General features: G+C 44.7%; 1 protein-coding gene across 2 annotated transcripts in view; it reads left to right on the forward strand.

Annotated features, from left to right (window-relative positions):
* The first annotated feature begins 1,948 nt into the window (after positions 1–1,948).
* LOC148529102 (uncharacterized) overlaps positions 1,949–23,843 on the forward strand; it is a 39,027-nt gene continuing 17,132 nt past the window's right edge. For both annotated transcript variants that reach the window (XM_088468866.1, XM_088468867.1), the window contains exons 1-10: positions 1,949–1,992; positions 5,680–5,758; positions 6,597–6,793; positions 6,887–6,955; positions 7,237–7,373; positions 7,670–7,765; positions 10,739–10,912; positions 14,435–14,524; positions 18,625–18,683; positions 19,683–19,846. In XM_088468866.1, coding sequence (XP_088324992.1) covers positions 7,254–7,373; positions 7,670–7,765; positions 10,739–10,912; positions 14,435–14,524; positions 18,625–18,683; positions 19,683–19,846 — 703 coding nt within the window. In that variant the 5' untranslated portion in view covers positions 1,949–1,992; positions 5,680–5,758; positions 6,597–6,793; positions 6,887–6,955; positions 7,237–7,253. The remainder of the gene's footprint in view (positions 1,993–5,679; positions 5,759–6,596; positions 6,794–6,886; positions 6,956–7,236; positions 7,374–7,669; positions 7,766–10,738; positions 10,913–14,434; positions 14,525–18,624; positions 18,684–19,682; positions 19,847–23,843) is intronic.

Here is a 23,843-nt window from a genome sequence, read left to right on the forward strand (position 1 = left end):
GTTCTGTATTCGATAATTAATAAAGATGGTTTTACTTCTGTTTGAGATGTGCTGTTTTTGTTTTGTTATCACTTACATATCACCCACACATGCACGCTCACACATCACCCACCCATGCACGCTCACACATCACCCACCCATGCACGCTCACAGACACTTCCAGGCAGAAAACTTGTCTTTATTCCTGTGTATCAGTTCTAATACTGAACCTTTCACTAAAATTATTATCCTTTATTTATATGGCGCCACAAAAGGTTCCGCAGCGCCTTACACAGTACATAAATGAGCACACAAGAAAAACAGTTAATAGTAATACAGAACAAGGACATGGTTTATAAACATAGCTGCCTAACACAAGCAGCAGGACATGAGCAACCAGGTGTTAGGTGTCATTGTGGGGAGTTAGGAGTAAATTATACTATAAGTAGGGGGAGAAGAAGCACGTGAGGGATGAGGGCCCTGCTCGTGAGAGCTTACATTCTAAAGGGGAAGGGCAGACAGACAGGGGCGACACAGATGGGGTAGATAGTGAGGAAAGAGCATGGAGCAGTGGGTTAGGATATGTGCTGCGGTATGTGTGTGTTTAAGATAACCTGATGTTGTCACAATTGGTGTCTGCGAGTTACCTGTCTCAGGTGGTGATCGGGTTTCAACGGAGACCAGCATGACTGGAACCACAGATGATGTAGATGAATAGCTCTTTTATTATAAGAAGTGGGTAGCAGTGAGAACTGCCTTTGGTGATGAGTGACTGGAACTGGAAACTTGAGACGTTGGAATGTGACCAGAAGGAACTTGGAGGGACCGGACTGGGACCGGCAGGTAGGCTGACTGAGCTGGTCGGGTTACTAGTAGATGGGCTTGCAGACGGATGGTAGCGTGGAAGCTACTTGTTGTGGCTTGGGAAGCCGTGGGTAGACGTTGGTAGCTGGGTGGCTACATGGAGCGGCTGGATAGCCGTGGGTAAACGCTGGTATCTGGGTAGCTACGTGGAGCGGCAGGATAGCCCTGGGTAGACGCTGGTAGCTACGTGGAGCGGCTGGATAGCCGTGGGTAGACGCTGGTAGCTGGGTGGCTACGTGGATAGAACTGATGAGCTTGAAACTTGACTCTGGACTGGAATAACGTGACAATGGCTGAAGGGAAATCAGGTAATGCTGAGACGAGGGTTAAACAGGGTGATCCGGAAATGCTGTGGCAAGGTTGGAACTCAGGTGCAGGCTGGATTGGATAATTGGGAATAACAGGTTTCAGGAAGGAATGGGTAGGTTTGGGAATTTTAGGTTCAGGGAGGGAGTAGGTAGGTAAAAGGAGCAGGAGTTGATCCACAGCAGTAAGCAAGGCAGGGTGACACGATGCAGGTTTACAGAGTGCCAGGGACCAACCAGGAGTAGGACTAGCAGCAGAGCACAGGCCAGGTATTGCTGTAACAGGATGACTGGATGCCAGGTATTACTGTAGCAGGTTTTCGGGATGCACCAGGGGTTGCTGTCAGCAGGTTTACTGGATTGCCAGGTTTTAGCTGTAGCAGGTTTTCTGGAAGCACCGGGGGTTGCTGCGAGCAGGTTTACTGGATTGCCAGGTACAGCTGTAACAGGTTTTCTGGATTGCACCAGGGGTTGCTGTAGCAGGTTTCAGGAATAGACTTGAATGCAGAAACAGCATGAACCATACACCACAGGAAGACGAGATGTTCAGGCCCAGAATGCTATCGGGAGGAAACATATACCCTGGGTCTGGCAGCAATTGGTGGATATGGACAGGTGGTCTGGCAGTAGCATTCTGAGTGGTGGGAGGCACAACATGCAGAGGGAGTATTCATCTCTGCAGCTCTGAGAATCAGAACCACACCTGCGACTCCAATCAGGGCTAGCAGTGCTCACAGGCAGGAGAGACCAGGTGCAGTAATTACTGTGACAGGAATGCATAGAGAAGTCAGAGCAGATCCCCCAGGAGAACTACAAACACAGATCCATGGGACAGCTGACAGGGGTAAGTCTCAAGGCAAAAAGGTGACAACTAGACAGGGTCCTGACAGATGTTATGTCAAGATTAAGTCCTTCATTCATCTGTCTCTATGACAGAAAATAGATTTTGTTTGTGTTATTTACATGAGAGATGTACAAAATAAAGTTGTAGCACTTTAATTATTGTGTGTTACATTTAAGCATCTACATACATCCTGATAAAAAATGGATTTATTATGGGACTGTCCCACCATCCTAATACAGTAGTGACTACTTTAGTCCCAGCTGCTGGATGCTATGCCATGCTCCAGTGAGTGGGTGCATCTCACATGCTAGACCCACCCACAAATGGGTGCAGCCATGCCCAACAAGCTGTGGTCCCACAGGATGTTGCAGTACCCGGGCCCAGAATTTCTCTTGGTAACCCTGGAGGTGACAGGCAGAACCAGGTGGGCATAGTGGTGGGGTAGCAAGGCCATGGAGGGAGGGAGGTGGTTGAGAATGGAGTAACAGTAATGGCAGGGAAAAGAAGCAGAGGGTTGGAAAGCAGACTGATGAGAGAAAAAAGGGGGAACAGCACACATAGGAGACAAGAGGGGGAGGATAGGGATAGATAAAGTAGAGGATTATGTGGATTAAAATCTTATAAACCCTCATTACCCACATTTTTAATAACATGTCTTTAACTTTTATTTTGCATTTGATTGTATTAGGTGTGGTCACAGATGGATTATGGGTAATGGGATAAAATTAGGTATTCGGCCTTTATTCAGAGTCAGTCTGAAACGCTATTTGTTATTTTTGTGTGTGTGTGACTTTTTGTACTGTACATGAATAAATTTCTGCAATCCAAGTCTTCTGTTCAGAGCCAGAGTTTATACATAAAAAAAATATATTTCAGACTCAATTTAGGGATGGGGACACCTGAACCTAGATTCTAAAGTGTTGTCAGAAAAAATTACATATTTTGCTAAGCATTGCAAGTGCATCAATCCACTTGGGTACTTATTATCAGCTCTGTCCGGCCAATAAGTGCAAAGCGATTGCATTGTGTACTATTATTTATTACATTTTGCAAATACATGCAAAAGCCACACATCCATCACAACCATGTAGGACAAGATGGGGGGGGGGGATGCAGCTACAGGGAGGAGACACATCTCTAGACTTTAGCTAGAATGACTCAAAAAGAATTAGTCAGCAAGTTGCTAACGGATTGCAATTGTATTCTGCGGATGCGTCTGACTCTGTGTACGGCCATTTGTGTTTGGTAGTTGCTTGCTGCAGTGTCACACTGCGGCATGAAGGGCCCATTGGGGGAATGCAGTGATAGGGGCCCATACTTAGGGGTGTGGCCAGCATCTAGAGGTGGTATGGCCAGCCACCATAGAGACTTTGCTAACCGTTAGAAAGTGCATGGTCTGAGCCCCTTAATATATATATATATACAGTCAGGTGCATAAACATTGGGACATTAACAGAATTTTCAGATTTTGGCCTCTATTCACCACCACAATGGCTTTGAAATGAAACAAACAAGATGTGATTTAACTACAGACTTTCAGATTTAATTTGAGGGTAATTACATCCAAATCAGGTGAACGGTGTAGGAATTAGAACGGTTTCTATATGTACCTCCCACTTTTTAAGGGGCCAAAAGTAATGGGACAAACTAAACAATCCTAAATCTAGCTTTCACTTTTTAATATTTTGTTGCAAATCCTTTGCAGGCAATTACAGCCTGAAGTCTGGAACGCATAGACATCACCAGATGCTGGGTTTCATCCCTGGTGATGCTCTGCCAGGCCTCTACTGCAAATGTCTTCAGTTCCTGCTTGTTCTTGGGGCATTTTCCCTTCAGTTTTGTCTTCATCAAGTGAAATGCATGCTCAATCGGATTCAGGTCAGGGGATTGACTTGGCCATTGCATAACATTCCACTTTTTAGCCTTAAAAAACTCTTTGGTTGCTTTTGCAGTATGCTTCGGGTCATTGTCCATCTGCACTGTGAAGCGCCGTCCAATGAGTTCTGAAGCATTTGACTGAATATGAGCATATAATATTGTCCGAAACACTTCAGAATTCATTCTGCTGCTTTTGTAAGCAGTCACATCATCAATAAATACAAGGGAACCAGTTCCATTGGCAGCCATACATGCCCACGCCATGACACTACCACCACCATGCTTCAATGATGAGGTGGTATGTTTTGGATCTTGAGCAGTTCCTTTCCTTCTCCATACTCTTCTCTTCCCATCACTCTGGTACAAGTTGATCTTTGTCTCATCTGTCCATAGGATGTTGTTCCAGAACTGTAATGGCTTTTTTAGATGTTGTTTGGCAAACTCTAATCTGGTCTTCCTGTTTTTGTGGCTCACCAATGGTTTACATCTTGTGGTGAACCCTCTATATTCACTCTTGTGAAGTCTTCTCTTGATTGTTGACTTTGACACATATACATCTACCTCCTGGAGAGTGTTCTTGATTTGGCCAACTGTTGTGAAGGGGTTTTTCTTCACCAGGTAAATAATTCTTTTGTCATCCACCACAGTTGTTTTCCGTGGTCTTCCGGGTCTTTTGGTGTTGCTGAGCTCTCCGGTGCATTCTTTCTTTTTAAGAATGTTCCAAACAGTTGATTTGGCCACATCTAATGTTTTTGCTATCTCTCTGATGGGTTTGTTTTGATTTTTCACCCTAATGATGGATTGCTTCGCTGATAGTGACAGCTCTTTGGGAGTTGACAGCAACTGATTCCAAATGCAAATGTCACACCTAGAATCAACTCCAGACCTTTTACCTGCTTAATTGATAATGAAATAACGAGGGAATAGCCCACACCTGTCCATGAAATAGTTTTTGAGTTGATAGTCCAATTACTTTTGGCCCCTTAAAGAGTGGGAGGCACATATTGAAAGTGTTGTAATTCCTACACCGTTCACCCGATTTGGATGTAATTACCCTCAAATTAAATCTGAAAGTCTGCAGTTAAAGCACATCTTGTTTGTTTCATTTCAAAGCCATTGTGGTGGTGAATAGAGGCCAAAATATGAAAATTCTGTCAATGTCCCAATATTTATGGACCTGACTGTATATATATATATATAGAGAGAGAGAGATAGAGATATATAGTAAATACTGCTAGTGCATGCCAGATAATGCACCAGATTAATAACACCAATGCATTGTAGAAAATACACTATAGTCCTGTGCAGTATAATGTAACATATGTATAATGTTTAATTCCATATGCACAGTCTGGAACCTGGTCCGCAGAGGAGGGGGTGGGCCCTCAAACAGTGGGGCCTATTGGGGGTTTCCCCTGTACCCCTGCGGGCCAATCTGACCCTGCTTGCATGTCCTTGATAAAGGTATAATGTGAGGTCCAAAATATTGGAACAAAGAACATTTTTCACGAGGAAGTTTGGAGATTGATTATATACGTGGTATACAGTATTGCTGCTCCAGTTGAAAGCCATTCCATATATGGCCCGATGATTCACACGTGGCTAAATGAACGTGATTATACACACATGCATTTCCGGCTTCTGTAGTGATGCGTTCCAGGTGGTGGAACGCACCGCATTTCTGGTATGGACACGCGCTGGTTGGTGGCACACGGGTCTGCATGCTACATAAGGGGACTCAGGTAAGGGGATTTTGGGATGCTGTTCCTTTGGTAAACTAATGCTGTTTTGCTGTTGGTCTTGATAAAGGTGATGTTTGACCGAATCGTCGACAACCTGCTTCTGAAAGATAAGCATTACATTTTACTATTGCCTATAAACGACTCTGGTGAGTGCCCCTTTATCTATAATTGACTGTGTTTCCTTGGACCCATCTGGTTTCAAGTGGGGAGCACCCCGAACGTTGTCTTGGATGGAGATGCGAGTGCGGACCTGTTCTGGATATATATGTATATATGTGTGTGTGTGTGTGTGTGTATATATATATATATATATATATATATGGGTGTTGCAATAGGGGTATCTCGGTGCAACATGGTAATGTGTTTTCACAGGAATTCTCTCCACTGAGGAAAACTTGGGGGATGTGTATGGGGAGTACAGTGATTATATCTCTACAATGTGGGGATTCTCTGTGCAAATGGAGGGATCCCAGTTAAATACAAGTTTATTATCCCAGTATATATTACTGCCTCATGCTGGAGCTGCATTATACAATGAGCAGTGGAGGAAGTACAGGTTAGAGGGACCCACAAATAATGTTTTAAATGATAGTCCTGGAGCCTTAAGGCTTTAGATGATATTAATGGATCCTCTGGATCTCAAAGCTGGATATATATTCAGGGATGCGAGGGGTTTACTGATTTCCCGGGCTTGTTGGAGGGGTGCAGCATGTGCCAGGGTCAGCAGCTGAGGGGAACATTGTCGCCCTTTGCAGCGCTGCTGAGGGGGACAATATTGTTCGGGGGTGGTGCCATGTCTCCCTGATTTGGCCACGTCCCCCCAGTACCTGGGTCCCTGTTAGCTCTTGACTACCATGTATATATTTGTATAGATAGAATAACCATCATCACAAAATCCACATTGTGTTCCTGTCCTTGTGTCCACATAAAAGTTTGCATTAACATACAGTGTGGTGCATACAACTAATATTTTATCTACTACAGATCTATTCTAGGATAGACTTTCCCTTGAAGAGGAGAATTACTTTATTAGATTTACGTAACTCTATATAGTGAGAGTATCAGGGTGATGCAAAGGATTCAGTTTCCAAGCTGAGAGACACAACTGAATAATTCAGCAGCACAATAAGGAAACAGGTAGAATGATGTAACAAGGAAGACGCACAGTTGGAAGGACACAGGTAAGAAAGTAAGCTAGAAACAGGCATGAAAGTTCGATAGCAGAAAAATATTAAATCAATATTAAAATTTCAAGATAACTATAATATTCATAGATGCAAATGTGGATAGAGACATTGGCAATCAACCAACATACAATACAAGCAGTACCTACAGTACAACAGGTGAGTGTTCGATTATAATGACATCTTATTTTGCCGCATTGTCACTAATGTAAGTATTGTTTGCATTTAATAAACTATTTCTTTATTGTATCAATCTATCTGAATCTTATTAATTGTTTATCAAATTGTTATTTTGTTATAGTATACTAAAGATTATTGATTGTGATGTATTTTTAAAATGTAACCATATACTTGTCTAAATGATTTTGGATATATGCATTGTATGGTGATGTATCTTATAACTGGCAAGTGTGCAAAAAGTTCTTCATTGTGTCTTACAGCTGGTTACTGGTTGCTCATGGATCCCCGCTCTCAGCCTCCTTGTTGCCGCGTCTCCTTGGCAGAGATCTGTTCTCTTTACCAGAGGCTTTTCCAGACCCCAGCAGACATGAACTCCATCCAGGCTGCTGTGGATCAGGTGGGAAGAATGAATGTATAAATATTAAATATAGGTATATACTTCTGAAAATGATATCTGACTAGTTATGTCAGTGAACTAAGCATAAGACTTACTGATCTGAATTGTAATATTATCATTTACTCTTAGTGTCCTTATCATATATGAAACTGCTTTGTAGAACTACTTTACTTTGAATAATGCTTCTCTTGACTAATATACTGCTACCCCCTAAAACTGCTATTTGTGCTTTAATTCTTCTTCTTGATAATGCTTCTCATTCTATAAACCCTTCCTAAGTTCTCATGTCTTAGTAGGTGTGTGGGGAGAGGCTCCGCACTGGCTTCTGCTGTTCCTCCAAGTTACTGGATGTGCTGGTTGAAGTAGAGAGACGACGATGGGTAAAGGAGCAGGTGAGGTGTTTCTTATATAAGCAGTAGAAGCTTGATCATAGTATAAAACACTGTGTATACTTAACAGGCTTGTTTAGAAAAAGGGGGAATAGTTGGATTCTTGTGTCCTCAGGTAAAAGGATGTAACCAGATCATGCTTAAGTTTAACTGTGAAAATGTATGTGTAGGCCGCTCACATAGGGTTAGGTGAAAGAAAATATTAAAAAAACCTCTAGCTTAACTATATTATCACAAGACTAGCAATGAGTAAATGTATTAGTGTTGTTCTTAGCCCACAAACATAATATCTATCAACTGTATTTTTAATCTTACTGCTCTCCAGGTAATGAGCAGGGCTGCCATCAGAAATTGTGGGACCCGCTACTGAAAATTAGGCAGCCCCCTTTGTTTCTGCAAATCCAGCACCACAGTGTCTCTTAAGCTCCAGCTAGCCCCTTCTGTCTCCCCAGCCAGCACCCTTTCTGTCTCTCCAGCCAGCCCCCTTCTGTCTCTCCAGCCAGCCCCCTTCTGTCTCTCCAGCCAGCCCCCTTCTGTCTCTCCAGCCAGCCCCCTTCTGTCTCTCCAGCCAGCCCCCTTCTGTCTCTCCAGCCAGCCCCCTTCTGTCTCTCCAGCCAGCCCCCTTCTGTCTCTACAGCCCCCCCTTCTGCCTCCCCAGCCAGCACCCCTTCTGTCTCTCCAGCCAGCAGCCGTTCTGTTTATCCAGCAGCACCCCTTCTGTCTCCCCAGCAAGTACCCCTTCTGTCTCTCTAGCCAGCCTCCTTCAGCTCACAGACACTTACCTTCTTCTGTGTATTCTGGCTGCTCTACTTTGCGATCAGCTTCTTTGTCAGTGGTACTGTCAAGCGACTGCCTGGATGGACCCCACAGTAATGGATAGGATAGGTCCATCTATACCTGATCACTGCATCGCTGCAGTGATCAGCAAGGCACAAGCAGCGGTTATAGATGGATCTCACTGTTCTCCCCTGACAGCTAGCGTCCATAGGCCAATGCTTCCATGGCCTCCGGGAATTCCGCCACTGTGCAGTTCTCCAGGTATTGGCAGTAAGAGCTATATATACTGTATATATATATATATATATATATATATATATATATATTAGGGGTGAGCGGGTTCGGTTTTACTCGGATCTTTTTATTGGCTATCGCCGAACACGTGTTTTGGATAGCGAATGAAATCGAGCCGAAATTGCGGTAAAGTGGCGATAAGAACCGAGTAAAACTGAGTAAAACCGAACCCGCTCACCCCTAATATATATATACATATATATATATATATATATATATATAAAATATATATATATATATATAAAATATATATAATGTGTTTGTGTGTGTATATACTCTATGTGTAAGTGTTATTGTGTGCCTAGTGTGGATGTGTTAGTATGTATATATGTGCATGTATGTGTTAATTTGTATATATGTGTTAGTGTGTGTATACTGTGTATGAATGTGTTTATATGTGTACACTGTATATGTGTGTGTTAGTGTGTATGTAATATATACGCTTGGTACCCTGTACATATATATGTGTGTGTGCATGTTTAACATATATATATATTATATAAAAGCAAAAATTTGTCCTTCTGTCTTTCTATACAAATCCACAGTTTACAAGCGAAGATCATGAAATTTTACATACGAGCATATTAAAACACGGCCGAGGCAACTAAAAAAATTCTAAATGGAAATTACTTACTGTTAATTTATAATTAATTAAAAAACACAATTTTTGCTGGATGCTCATTGTGGGGCCTCACAGCATATGGGTAGGGCCTCGGAGCAAGGGTTTTGTGTTGTCATGTTTTGTCATGATCTTAATGTTTTTCATCGAAGAGAGCTTTAGCAGGCTTTGCCAGCATTCTCAGCTCTCTGACTATACTAAATTACACTTCGCGATCAGAGGTTGTATGTAAACAAACTTTGTTTGCTGCCAATATTACTTAAAAAATGATTTTTAGTGTAGGTGCACAGGAGAAATCGAGCGTAGAAAATCCTTACCCAGACTCTGTATGTAATCATCGAAGCCCTGGCTGTCTCACAGCTTCCAGGTGACCACGAACTGATCCACCATGATGGGTTGTATATGGATGTGAGCAGTGATGGGGAGAGTGCTGGAGTGCAGGAAGTCCTTATAAAGTGGCTGCGCCCTGTCCTGAGAGCCAGTGTGGACAGGGCGGGCTGCAAGGTGAGATCATTGGGTCAGTCTGCCCTCCCCTCCTAAATCACTGTCATTGTAAGGACAGGACCAGTTCAGCTGTTTTTGCAGAGCCCTGGCTGGGGGCCAGCGATGACATGGCTCATTTTGGGTAAAGAGGGATGCTTCACGTGTAACACATGGCTGCAATACTGATTAGCTCAGCCTGGGCAGACGCATCTGTATAGTTGGTCAGATTTACCTGGCTGGGACCTGAGTAATATTCCAGTACACGCACCAGGCCTGTTCCATAAAGCTAATGAGGCTCTTCTACATGTTTCACTATACAATATTTTTATTTATTGCATTACCTAAAAGTTCATGAAGTCCCAAACTGCACATTTGTTTTCGAAATTCTTAGTGACATTTCCTTACTACTGATTTGATTTGAACTATGTTGAAGAGCTGTAAGAATATTAAACATTCTTAAAATCCCGGGCAACGCCGGGTACTCCAGCTAGTGTTTTAGGTATATATATATAATATATATATTATATATATATATGTTATAACCCCCCAGAAAATCCTGCATTTGCCCCTGCCCACATAGGGTTGGTGCGACTCTGCCGAGGCTCCATGTGGCTTGGTGGGGCCCCCTACAATTTAGTTGCCCCAGGGCCCCCACAAGCCTTAATCTGCTGGCCCTGCTCCCCAGGTAATGATGGTAATTTGGGGGCTTATTTATCATTTAGCAGAGTTTTTCCCAATAAATAGCAAATCATTTTGTTACAGTTTTGCAATTTAAATAATGTTTTGTTTTGCTTTTTTGTCAGATCTTTTGGGATTTCCAGCTTTTAGACTTTAACAGGGATTGCTCGCTTAGCTTGGGTGATGTCAAGATTCTGCTGCAGAGAGCTCAGGAATCTCAAGTTACTTCGATGTCCTGGGTGGATTTCCTGACACAACGCCAAGAAACTTCCAACAGAGTTACATGGTCTGAGCTAGAGGTAAGAAGAGTTGTATCAGCTAAGTAAAATTAGGGTCCATTTAGTAAACTGTCAGATTTTGGGGCTCAACAAGTTTTATCATATGCACCGAGTTTTAAAACTCGTTGCATATGATAATGGGGCACCAGCCAGTCAGCTCCTGTCATATTTTTGAAAAATAAATAATAATAAATGGGCCCCTTTATCAGGTTCAAGGGTCTCTAATCAGGGGCGTAACTATACCTACGGGGGCCTCATAGCAAAAAATGTCACAGGCCCCCCTCTCAGCCCACGGCAACCCCCTCTCAGCCTACCGACACCCCGTTCTTCTCCCTTGGACCCCCCTTGGCCTGAGGCCCCCCCCGCACCCTCCTCGCTCCCTGACTTACCTGATCCATGGTCGCACTGTGCAGGGCAGGGGCACCTTCTCTCCCGGTCGGCTCCATCTCAATGACTGATGCTGGGAGGAGGCGACCACGCCTTCTCCCAGTATCAGCCAAGGGGGAGAGCCGGAGGCGGAGCTGACTGGGAAGACGCGACCACGGAGCAGGGTGGCCGCGACCACGAAGCAGGTAAGGGGAGTAGAGGGGAGTGAGGAGAGTGATGGGGGAGTGAGGAGGGTGCGGAGGGAAAGGCCGCGGACAGAGGCCTGGCACCGTAGGTGTGGGGAGAGGGCCGAGCCCCGGGCCATTGCAGCCGCACCCACTGCACCCACGGTAGTTACGCCACTGTCTCTAATCAATCCACCAAACCAGGTACATGAATGGTTGCTCACACTACTGTATGGCAGGAGCCAACGTAGGATACCTAGCATGTACTAAACTATAGTGTGCCCCATAAGCACAATGGTATGACATCACGCACATGACATCATTACATCGTGCAGAAGGGGGCATGATTGGCAGCTCCAGTAAGCGCAGCGCTGACCGGGTGACCTCAGGACGACCGATCAGCGGCATATACTGTGCATGGTGCCCATATGGAACGTCCACAGGATACTCTGCGGGTGCTGCAGCAGCAATCTTGGCTGTAGGGTGCTGTTCTGGCAGCGATGGTCGCCCTTAGCTAGTTTTTCTTTTCCCAGATGTGGGCACCATTCCATAATCCAAGTCCCCTACTCTCCAGAGCATTGGAGTCTTGAGGAGCGCCAGCCTTAGACATAAAGTGTATGTAATACAGTATTAATAAGTAACACTATAAATGGTCTATAACCGTTTTTCCCAAACTCAGCCCTAAGGAACCCATACCATTACATGTTTTCTGGATCTCCTAGTTGGTACACAAATGTAATAATTACTGGGTGACAGATTTTAAAATATCCACAGGTGGAGCTAATTATTTCAGTTGTGATGCCGAGGAGATCTGTAAAACATGCACAGTCTCTGTTTGGGAAGCACAGATCTATAGTACAGGCTGTAGGGGAGAGGGAGTCTGAAAAAACAAAGTTTATGTATCAAACATAAACATACTGTATTTATCTCATATACCGGTAAATAACATAAGTGGGCAGGAAAGGGTTACATTTCTCATAATACATATACATACATACATACATACATACATATATAGATTAACCAGTAGGAGACAGAATAGAGTTTTCCAAGCACACATTTTCCCGCTCCTACCACCTCATGGTAAGACGCTTGTTACTTTATGCTGGCAGCTGCTCTTCGGTCTCTTTGGTCCAGTGCGCTAATTGAGCGCCTTGCTCCAAACACACAGCAGACATGGAAGGAGAAGCTGCTGCCATTCCATGTAATGGCAGCAATTAAAGCATAATTTTATTGTATTCTACAGCTATTGTGTTGATGATTTGAGCCATTATCTGGATCGGGTTGGTGGGGTAGGGAGGTGATAGGGTGGGGTAGGGAGGTGATAGGGTGGAGTAGGGAGGTGATAGGTTGGGGTAGGGAGGTGAGAGGGTGGGGTAGGGAGGTGAGGGTGGGCGGAAGCCGAGGACACTGGAGGCCCTGTAACTGAAACATTTAAAGTCTAAGTAAATATTGCCTTCTGCTCAGGGGTGTATTAAGAAAGGAGGGGGACCGTGTGCAGTCTTCATCCAGGGTCCCCTCCTCTCTTTCCAGCAGCCGGCAGTGCATTGAGCGCAGTGCTGCCACAGTAGAATCTGGACACTAGTCTGTGCCCAGAGTCTGCTGCGTAGACCTCATTTTCCCGGCAATTCCCCTACAGCGCATGCCATTTTCCAGGCGATTTTCACAGCGCTGATACCGCCGACGTGGGTCTCTGGAGAGGTAAGTATTAAAAATATGGGTACAGAGTGTGCAATGCAGGACCCAAGGCCCATGTGCACCGCACACCCTGCACCCATTATAGATACATCCCTGCTTCTGCTCTTTTTTTAAGCCATCTCAGATGAGCTCTTTCTATTTTATTCTAATATAATGTTCATAATATGGCCTTTAATTTAGATATTAATGTACTTGGGTAATTTAAGGGACACTGGGTATATCTTTAATTTAAAATGGCATTTTCATGAATTTTTATATTTCACTACTACGGTTTATTATGTCCAGGTGTGGTGACACCAGATGCAGCACTTACCTAGCCCTTGTACGCACAAAAGAGGGTGTGACCTCATGTCCACAAAGCCACGCCCCCCTGATGTGTCTCAATTAGGGGGTGTGGCCACATGTCACGGCCCCATCCTCGTTACCCTGGGGCTTTACCCAGCATTCTGGGAGCTGCTGGGCAAGCCCCCTGCCTCTCCCAGCACAGTGTGGATGGCGCACGCATGTGCGTGATCCATCACCGCTGCAGTGCTGCTTGGTGACACCACCAAGGGGTAACACCAAAAAGCAGTGCAGGGCCCTCTTTGCTCATCAAATGAATGCCGCCTTTCCTGCCAACTGATTACTTCCTCCCATTACTTCCGCTCCAACATTTTGCCAGTGCTGCTCCCTACCTCTGGAATTCTCTACCTTTTACTATCCGACTCGCCACCTCTCTACAAAACTTTGAATGGGCTGTCAAGATTTACTTCTATACCAAAGCCATCTTGCTCTCATCCTTACCCACCCCCCATGCTCACTGTTTCCCCCATCTGTGTCACCCCTGTCTGTCTGCCCTCCCCTTTTGAATGTAAGCTCTCACAAGCAGGGCCCTCTTCCCCATGTGCTTTTCCTTCCCTTACTTATACTATCATCTACTCCATACTCTCTTCAACGTAACACCACTGATTATGCAAGCAATACAGTAACACCACTGATTATGCAAGCTATACAGTAACACCACTGATTATGCAAGCTATACATCTTCTCCTGGGATGTGCAATGAAATAATGGTTAAATTAAACTCCAAAGTACTGTTTTAGTTTAAATAGCATTATCTTGCACATGTAACAAAATGTTATTTTATTTTTAAACAATTATGACTATATAATTAGATATATGTACCCCGCTTAATCCTCAAAAAAAGACCATAGAAATTTCCAAAATTCCACAACTATGTTCAGTTGTAAACAAACTCCTGAGACTACTTATAACAGTGTCTCTTGTGTCCGTATGCCCATCTTGTTTTCTGTAGACATGGCTGTTTGAGACATCTTCACCTATGAGACCTGAGACCTTATGTGCACCACTGCTAACATCGGTAGCCCAGGATCCATTCCATGAGGTTTGTTTCATCCTGTATCAGGATTAGAGCATGTTAAGGACACCATGCAGCAACATGACATGTCTTTGAATTATTGTATCCAAAGAGTTTAATCAATTTTGAAAACAATGGGCCTGATTCAGACCCACTCGCGAGCGGCTGTCCGCTCGCAAGTGGGTCGATGTTATGGACTGAGCATGCGCACGACGGAGGGAGCTCCGTCGTGCGCATGCGCCAGACGCGACGAGCGAAGGAAAGTCCTTCGCTCGTTGTGTCCGATCAAAGGGGGCGTGTTGTCAATGTTGATTGACAGCACGCCCCCTTTGGTGGGCGTGCCGGGGGCGTGCCTCCCTGACGGGGGCGTTCCCACGGGAACGCCTCCCGTCAGAAGCCGGCCCACTGACATCACTAGTGATGTCAGTGGGAGTGATTTTGGCTCTGATAGAGCCAAAATCACTCCGGAGCTTGCGGTTGAAAACCTCAACCGCAGGCTCCGGCTCGCAATTTCGATGGTCGCGATGGTCACGACCATCGCGGCCATCACAATGCACGCTCGTATAGCCTGTGGGTGGTGACCCACAGCTATACGAGCGTCCAGGAGGACGCTCCATTTTCGTGGAGCCCGGCCCTCATTCAGAGCGTGCGCTCTGCTCAGAGCTTATGGCTCTGAATGAGGGCCAATATTTGTTTTCCGTTTCTTTCAATTTCAACAATGTTATTAACAAGCTACAGTACACATTTACAGCATAACATTAAAGCATAATTTTTACATATATAAGAAAGTTTTTAGATGCAGTGTTACAAAACATAAACCACAATATGTGTAGCGTATGGTGATGGCTCCACAAATACATGAGACGGGTCGATCAGCTTAGAGGGTGAGGACAACAGTTTTAGGGTTTTCCAACCAGATTTGTCATATCTTGAAAATGAAACAGAATAAAAAGCTTTCCTAGTGCTGAAGGGTATTTTCTTATTTGTAAGGCTTGCAAACCCTTTTGTGAAATGATTTGCTTTCAATTGTCCAGGAGGGTAAATACCTCCTCAGCCAATTGCTAGTGGTCAACCACACTAGCCAAGAGGAGCTCAAGTACTAAGACACGTATAAAGACACGTATAAAGACACGTATAAAGACACGCATAAAGACACGCATAAAGACACGCATAAAGACACGCATAAAGACACACATAAAGATTTAAATGTTCAGATTAATTTTTGTACTTGCGACACTAGTGAGATCCAGTACAGTATGTATGTTAGATAAATTATCAGCAATTTTAATGTATGTCTTTAGAAAGTTTAAACAAATGTAACTGGAGACTACAGAACACATACAGTATTTAGACTGTTTACAGACATTACAGCATCTTCACAAGAAACACAAAATATTCTGCACAGGACAAAAATGTAATTCAATTTATAGACCAGCAATTTAGTACATTCTAATAATTAGTTACCAAATTTTGTATATAGCTGGAGGTGCTCCCTGGAATCGAATATCAAGTACTCAGAAAAAAACCTCCCATTGGCCACGGCCAATGTGCAGCAAGTTATTCCTTTGTGGGGCACTCTTTTATAATAAATTTATATAATTGATATCAGGAAATATACATAATTACAGTATAACTTTTAATCGGTTCCCTCTTTAAAGAGATTGAGTATTATTTTGACTCTGAGTGTGAAAATATGACAGTCACCCATCAATAAACACCCATAAATACCATATAGTTGAGATCAGAGAATAAACATAATTAAAACATAAACTTTAATTGGATCCTTCTTTAAAATAAATTGGGAATTATTATGACTCTGATTATGAAAATTTGATAGTCACCCATCAATAAGCATAAGTCGGGCTGAGGCTGACAGGTGAACAAACCCGACTGTGGTGAAACGTACGTACTGTCTTTCTGACACTTCCCCACTGCAGGGGGAGAGTGTTTGCGGCAGGTAGCAGGCTCCTCTGAGACAGATTCTCTTCAAGTCAGGTATTTATCTTTCAGGTGGGTCGCGACATACCCCGATGGCGCATCCTGCAATACTTTAAGTAACAGGGCCCGCCTAACACCATACACGGGCACACTGTCCCCCACGACGCCCTTTGTTTCCAACGGTGCTGCCGTGTGTTCCTCTCTCATCCCAGGTCCGCTCAATTTGAAGACCTGGGAAAGCAGAAGGAACCGGACCCTCACACCGTACCTAACCATTTATCTGTCCTTTTTGAACCTCTTTGGTTCTTGCTGCCAGCTCATTTCTGAATAGCAGTGTTCATGTATTTTCCCCCAATTGTTTTTCCATGAAGTATAATTAATAATCACAGGAGACGGGCTGCAACATTGTATACATGACTAGATGTGTCATTTATTTATTATTTATTGTCTATTATTTGTTTCTAATATATGATACTGAATTGCTGGCATTTATGGTTGAGACAAAGACAGAGATAAACAAACTATCTCTCATATAACAAAAGTATATCGAGAATATATCTGTCCTGTATGTATATACTATACCTGCAACATTTATCAAAACCATTTTTAGAAGCATTATAGTGTTTAAATTCTAATTTATGTGTATGTTTTATTATTTATTTATTAACAGTTTATTATATAGCGCAGCATATTCCGTTGCGCTTTACAATTGTCAACATTAACAGAACAAAACTGGGTAATAACAGACAGATATATAGGTAGGAAGGCCCTGCTCGCAAGCTTACAATCTATAGGGAAATAGGCAGTAATACACAAGGATAGGTGCTATATATTGCATTTTGGTCCAGCCAGAATGCACAGTTTCTTGGTGGGCTGCATGATCCAGTCACACAGGAATGTCGGCCAAATGTCATGAGGATGTGAGAGAAAGACGATGTGTGAGGTTGTATGTGGACTGTGAAAGGGGATGTAATTAGATATGGAAGCTATGAAGGTTATGTGGGCAGTTCTGGGATCTGATAAGCTTGCCTGAAGAGGTGAGTTTTCAGGGATCGCTTGAAGGATTGGAGACTAGAGGAAAGTCGTATTGTGCGTGGTAAGGCATTCCATAGAGTGGGTGCAGCAAGTAATGCGTTGGGATGAGAGACGCAGATCTTGTGCTGAGCGGAGAGGTCGGGTAGGGAGATAGTTTGAGATGAGTGAAGAGATGTATGTTGGTGTGGTTTGGTTAATAGCCTTATGTGTAAGTAAGAGTATTTTGTATTGAATACAGTAGAAAACCGGCAACCAATGGAGGGACCGACAGAGCGGGGCAGCAGACGATGAACGTTTGGCAAGGAAGATAAGCCTTGCAGCTGCATTCATAATTGATTGTAATGGCGATAGCCTGTTTTTGGGAAGACCAGTAAGGAGACTGTTGCAATAGTCAATGCGGGAAATAAGTGCATGGATTAGAGTTTTTGCAGTGTCTTGTGTGAGATATGGTCGAATTTTGGATATGTTTTTTAGATGTATGTAACATGATTCTGAGACAGATTGAATGTGGGAACAAAGGACAGTATGTTGGTTGCATATAGTGCTCCTACATAAATTAATTAATGAAGAAAGGGAGTGAATATACTAACTGCTAAACCTGCCTATTTTACCCATTAGGGGATATATTGTTAATGATTAAATATGATCACCACAAGGTAATTATTTCATACACCATTACAGAATGTCTAATATATTTATGTATGCTTATTGATGGGAGACTCTATCATATTTTCAGAATCAGAGTCATAATAAATCCCAATTTATTTTAAAGAAAGATCCGATTAAAAGTTATGTTTTAATTATGTTTATTTTCTGATATCAACTATATGGTATTTATGGGTGTTTATTGATGGGTGACTGTCATATTTTCACACTCAGAGTCAAAATAATCCTCAATCTCTTTAAAGAGGGAACCGATTAAAAGTTATACTGTAATTATGTATATTTCCTGATATCGATTATATCAATTAATTTATTATAAAAGAGTGCCCCACAAAGGAATCACTTGTTACACACTGGCCGAGGCCAATGGAAGTTTTTTTTCTGATTACAGCATCTTCAACAAAATTTGAAAACTTACTTGTCCCTATTCACAATTGCTCAAGACATGGCAACAAACAAAATGAATTAATTTTGCCTATTGTTTCCATTAGACTGACCAAAGGCAATACCAGGAAGAATTAATGGATGAGAGCAAGAGATTGAAAAACCAGTAAGTGCAATATGGTTTTTTCACTGTTAGAGTCAGGCACCGATCTGTTACAGTGACGCCTTGAAGTCACTGTGATTGTTTCTGACCAGCATACGTTTCAGAACTGGAAACTAAAAGGGTCAGTGCGGTGTGACATTTGTTCTCCTAGTGACTGCAGCACTTTGCAGGGTGAGATGCGATGAGGTGCTCACAAGCTAAATAAATGATTGGTTACTGTTGCTTTTCCTACTGGCAGCACTAATTATCTTATATTGTAGTTCACTGTAGAATGAGCAACCAACACTAGACCCTTTCACAGACATTACTTGCTGTATATTAGCTACATTCAGATTACTGGCCTGATCACTGATGTGTGTAACACTACACATTTGGGAATTACATACAATGCTCTACTTAATTTGGGCTTGTGTAAATGTAATGTACTGGACAATTTGGGTTTATACTTTATACACTGCGCTGGGTATTTGGTTGTGTATATAGGATATCTATAGGCTTTATAATCAGCATAAATGTGCACCATTATTCTCTAAGCTCTCCCTATGGGGAAGGATATGGGATGCCGGCGCTCAGGATTAAACTAAACTGCCAGGCGTCAGAATACTTACACCGGCATCCCGACAGGGTTAGAATACCGACACTTGTCGGTCAGTATTCTAACCCTCACCCTCTTTCTTCCCTAACCCTCCCTCCCCGGTGTCTGACCCTAACCTCCCCCCCTAGTGCCTAAACCTAACCTCCCTCTCCCCGCACCCTAAACGTAGCCCTTCACCCTTAGTGCCTAACCCTCCCCCAAGTGCCTAACCCAAACGTTAACTCTCCCCCCAATCCCGCTAATTACTTTCGGGATTCCAGCGGTCAGGATGCTGGCATCAGGATTCTGACAAGTGTCAGGATTCCAATGCCGGCACTCTGAAAGCCAGAAACCCTGCTGTCGGGCTATTGACTGCATCCCCTCCCTATGCCCTGAAAATTCTTCTAATGTTCCCTGATCTTTACTAGATGGGATACGGGTGGTCTACAAGTCCTGGTTAAAGCTGCAGAAAACACTGTAAATGGAAGAGGTTATGACTGCCTTAATCAAGAAGACCTGATTGAGGCTGTAGAACACAAATATGCTGCACTATCTGAGAAGCTGTTTTGTGACATGTTACAGGCTCACTATGGTACGTTGACTCTGGACACTTACTAAATTACTGTATGTATTGACTATTTGAAGTGCCCTGTTTCACCCGGGTGAACCTTAGATATTTACTGTTTCCATTTCCATCTCACCACTCCAGTTATACATTAATCCTTCACCTCTATAGTACTGCATCACTGCTATAGTAAGACATTACCCTCCCTCACCTGTGTACTAACACATTCCACTCCCTCACCTCTGTAGTAACACATTATCCTCGCTCACCTCTGTAGTAACACATTTCCCTCCCTTGCCCATAACAAAGGAAAATTCGGAGCGCTACACCATGTGCAGTCAGTGTGTGCTTGAAACAGAAAATCGCTCTAATGGGTTAAATCCAATGGTGCATGTCAATCAATGCAACAGTACAATGGAGTATTTATGAACATATCAATGTTTACTGTATCAAAAACTAAGAACAATATTCCAGCACTAGTGTCATGAAACCACAGAAAAACCTCACTGATGCAGTGACGATAGTGAGTATGTGGTATTGTGGCTCAAACAAAATAACAATAAATCACAAATCATGAATGACATAACATAGGTCAGATGCACTGATGATAATCAGCTGTATGGGTAGTGACCACGGTGGGTCACAGGTGTAGAGGGATTGGGGATGAGGCAAAAAGGGGGGCCAAGCAGTAATAGTTGAATGTTAGTTCCAAAGTCTCAAAAAAACGTAGCAGCGGCGTCCCGCTGGTTGATGATTTACAGGTAGGTGCCCCGGGGGTGTCTTCCCGGAGAGGGAGTACGGCTACACACTCTGGTGCCTGGGGGCTAGGTCCTGGACGTGACTGTCGGCTTGCCGTGTATGTGGGCGCGGGCGTGCAGGCCGGGTGAGCCAGCCGCCCACCCGCGTCACGGGACACGGAGAGAGCCTACACGTCTGACAGGAGGGGACACAGCAGCAAAAGCTCCGGTAAGCCTAAGCAGTCACCGCTGCGCCCCTCCAATAGACAGGACACTTACCTCCCTCAGTGGTTGCCAGGCGGCCGCTCCTTCTTCTTTCCGGCTCTTACCTTCCTTCGGGTGTCGTCTGGGATGTACGTGGTCCGGGTAAAACCTTGTGGCTGCCTCGTCATATGCTGGAAAAGCAGGTCTCACTGGTGTGGGGAAACCGCTGGAGACACGTGCCTGACATCACACACACCAAGTCAGGCACGTGTCTCCAGCGGTTTGCCCACACCAGTGAGACCTGCTTTTCCAGCATATGACGAGGCAGCCACAAGGTTTTACCCGGACCACGTACATCCCAGACGACACCCGAAGGAAGGTAAGAGCCGGAAAGGAGAAGGAGCGGCCGCCTGGCAACCACTGAGGGAGGTAAGTGTCCTGTCTATTGGAGGGGCGCAGCGGTGACTGCTTAGGCTTACCGGAGCTTTTGCAGCTGTGTCCCCTCCTGTCAGACGTGTAGGCTCTCTCCGTGTCCCGTGACGCGGGTGGGCGGCTGGCTCACCCGGCCTGCACGCCCGCGCCCACATACACGGCAAGCCGACAGTCACGTCCAGGACCTAGCCCCCAGGCACCAGAGTGTGTAGCCGTACTCCCTCTCCGGGAAGACACCCCCGGGGCACCTACCTGTAAATCATCAACCAGCGGGACGCCGCTGCTACGTTTTTTTGAGATTTTGGAACTAACATTCAACTATTACTGCTTGGCCCCCCTTTTTGCCTCATCCCCAATCCCTCTACACCTGTGACCCACCGTGGTCACTACCCATACATCTGATTATCATCAGTGCATCTGACCTATGTGATGTCATTCATGATTTGTGATTTATTGTTATTTTGTTTGAGCCACAATACCACATACTCACTATCGTCACTGCATCAGTGAGGTTTTTCTGTGGTTTCATGACACTAGTGCTGGAATATTGTTCTTAGTTTTTGATACAGTAAACATTGATATGTTCAGAAATACTCCATTGTACTGTTGCATTGATTGACATGCACCATTGGATTTAACCCATTAGAGCGATTTTCTGTTTCAAGCACACACTGACTGCACATGATGTAGCGCTCCGAATTTTCCTTTGTTATTTACCTTTTGGGAGAGACGACCTCCCCATTTCTTCGAAGCAGCTCCCCTGTGTAATACACGCTTATCCTGAAGTGCAAGGTCCTCTCTTTCTTCTAATTACCTCCCTTGCCCATGTTGTAACACATTCAACATTCCCCTCCCTCACCTGTGTAGAAATTCAATCCCTCCCTCCCACCTGTTGTACCACATTCCCCTCCCTCACCTCTGTAGCAACACATTACCCCCGCTCACCCCTGTAGTAACACATTCCCCTCCCTCGCCTCTGTAGTAACACATTACCCCTATATCCCCTGTAGCAACACATTCCCCTCCCTCACCTCTATAGCAACACATTCCCCTTCCTCATCTGTGTGGTAACACATTCCCTCCCTCACCTCTATAGTAATACATTCCCCTCTCACTGCTGTTGTAACACATTTTCCCTCTCACCTGTAGTAACACATTCTCTTACCCTTACTATTCAAATAGGGGAGCCACACGTTTGGCAGCAGTTGGGGTGACAGCTGGTGTGACTCCCTTATTTGAATATGAACTGTGCTGCAGCCATGATGAGTCAGTCAGACAGGACATTACACGGGGGGGGGGGCATTTTATCCCTTTTCACCCCCTTAGGAGTCAAATTTGAAAAATCCCTTCTTAGTGGGTACCTACGTCATGGAAGGAATATACTCCCCGATTGTCATGTTTCTAGGTCCAGGGGTTTGGGCTGGGCGTTGATCAGTCAGTCAGTCTATGAGTCAGGACATTTGATTTTATATATATAGATAACACAAATAGGGATGCCATCAGAGGATATGCACCCGGTCAGATTAGGGGATGGAAAATGATGGAACGACGCTCTGCAAATTCTTTCAGTACCATCACATTTCTTCCCTTCTTGTCATTAAACATCATATACAGTAGCAGCTGGCAGTGGCGTCACAAAGAGGGTGCGGGCCGCACCTGGATGTCACCCGCCGAGGGGTGACACCAAGGTGCAGGCTTCCCCTCAGAGACAGGAGCCGGGTGCAGCACTCAGCTCCTGTCACAGTGAGAGAGCCTGCAGTGCCCGCACCCCCCACCACTCCATAGAGATACACGGGCCGGGGACCAGATTCGGTCCGCGAGACCATGCCCCCTTTAGGAAGCCACGCTTCCTTTTCTGAAGCCACGCCCCCTTTTTGGGGCGCGGTCCCTCGCCGCACCAGGTGTCAGCACACGCAGCGACGCCACTGGCAGTTGGTTCCCTTATGCATTAATCAGGACTCCGGGACATCTCTATGAGATTACAGTTGAGAAGGAAGACATGTGAGGCACAAGCAGATGAGAAGGGGACACAGATTGGTAAAGAGCGGGACATGTGGGATTATAGTAGGGGAAGAGTGGGAATGTGAAGCACAATCAGGTGAATAGGGTCATGTTGGGATCAGATTGGGAGGGAGGAGCAGTGGAGTTGAAGGAGGTAAAGAGTGGCCATGTGACACATAAGCAGGAGAAGTCTGGGCTTTTGAGGCTCAAGCAGATGATGAGGGGGCACGTGGAGCAGAGACTGGTGAGGAGGGTGAGGAGTGTCCATAATGGGTACAAGTAGATGAGAAGGGAATGTTGTGCAGAGACGAGTGAGGGGGCATGCTGGGTATGGATGGTGATCAGGGAGTCATCTGGGGCACAGTGTGATAAGGGGTGTATGTGGAGTAAGTGTGGAGATGGACATATGAGGCACAGTGTGAGAAGGGGTGTATGTGGAGTAAGTGTGGAGATGGACATATGGGGCACAGTGTGAGAAGGGGTGTATGTGGAGGGAATGGGTATGAAATACCGCCGGCCGCATGGCCGGCGGTTCGATTCCCGTTAGCGGCAGGCCGACATCAGCAGAGTTCCGAGCAGCGGAAACCCGACAGCGCTGGAAATCCCGATCGTGGATAGGTGAGTATCTACTAACCTAACCCCCCTAACCC

The sequence above is a fragment of the Taudactylus pleione genome, unplaced genomic scaffold (genome assembly GCF_031769625.1).
Source record: "Taudactylus pleione unplaced genomic scaffold, aTauple2 ptg000086l, whole genome shotgun sequence".
Taxonomy (NCBI): Eukaryota; Metazoa; Chordata; class Amphibia; order Anura; family Myobatrachidae; genus Taudactylus; species Taudactylus pleione.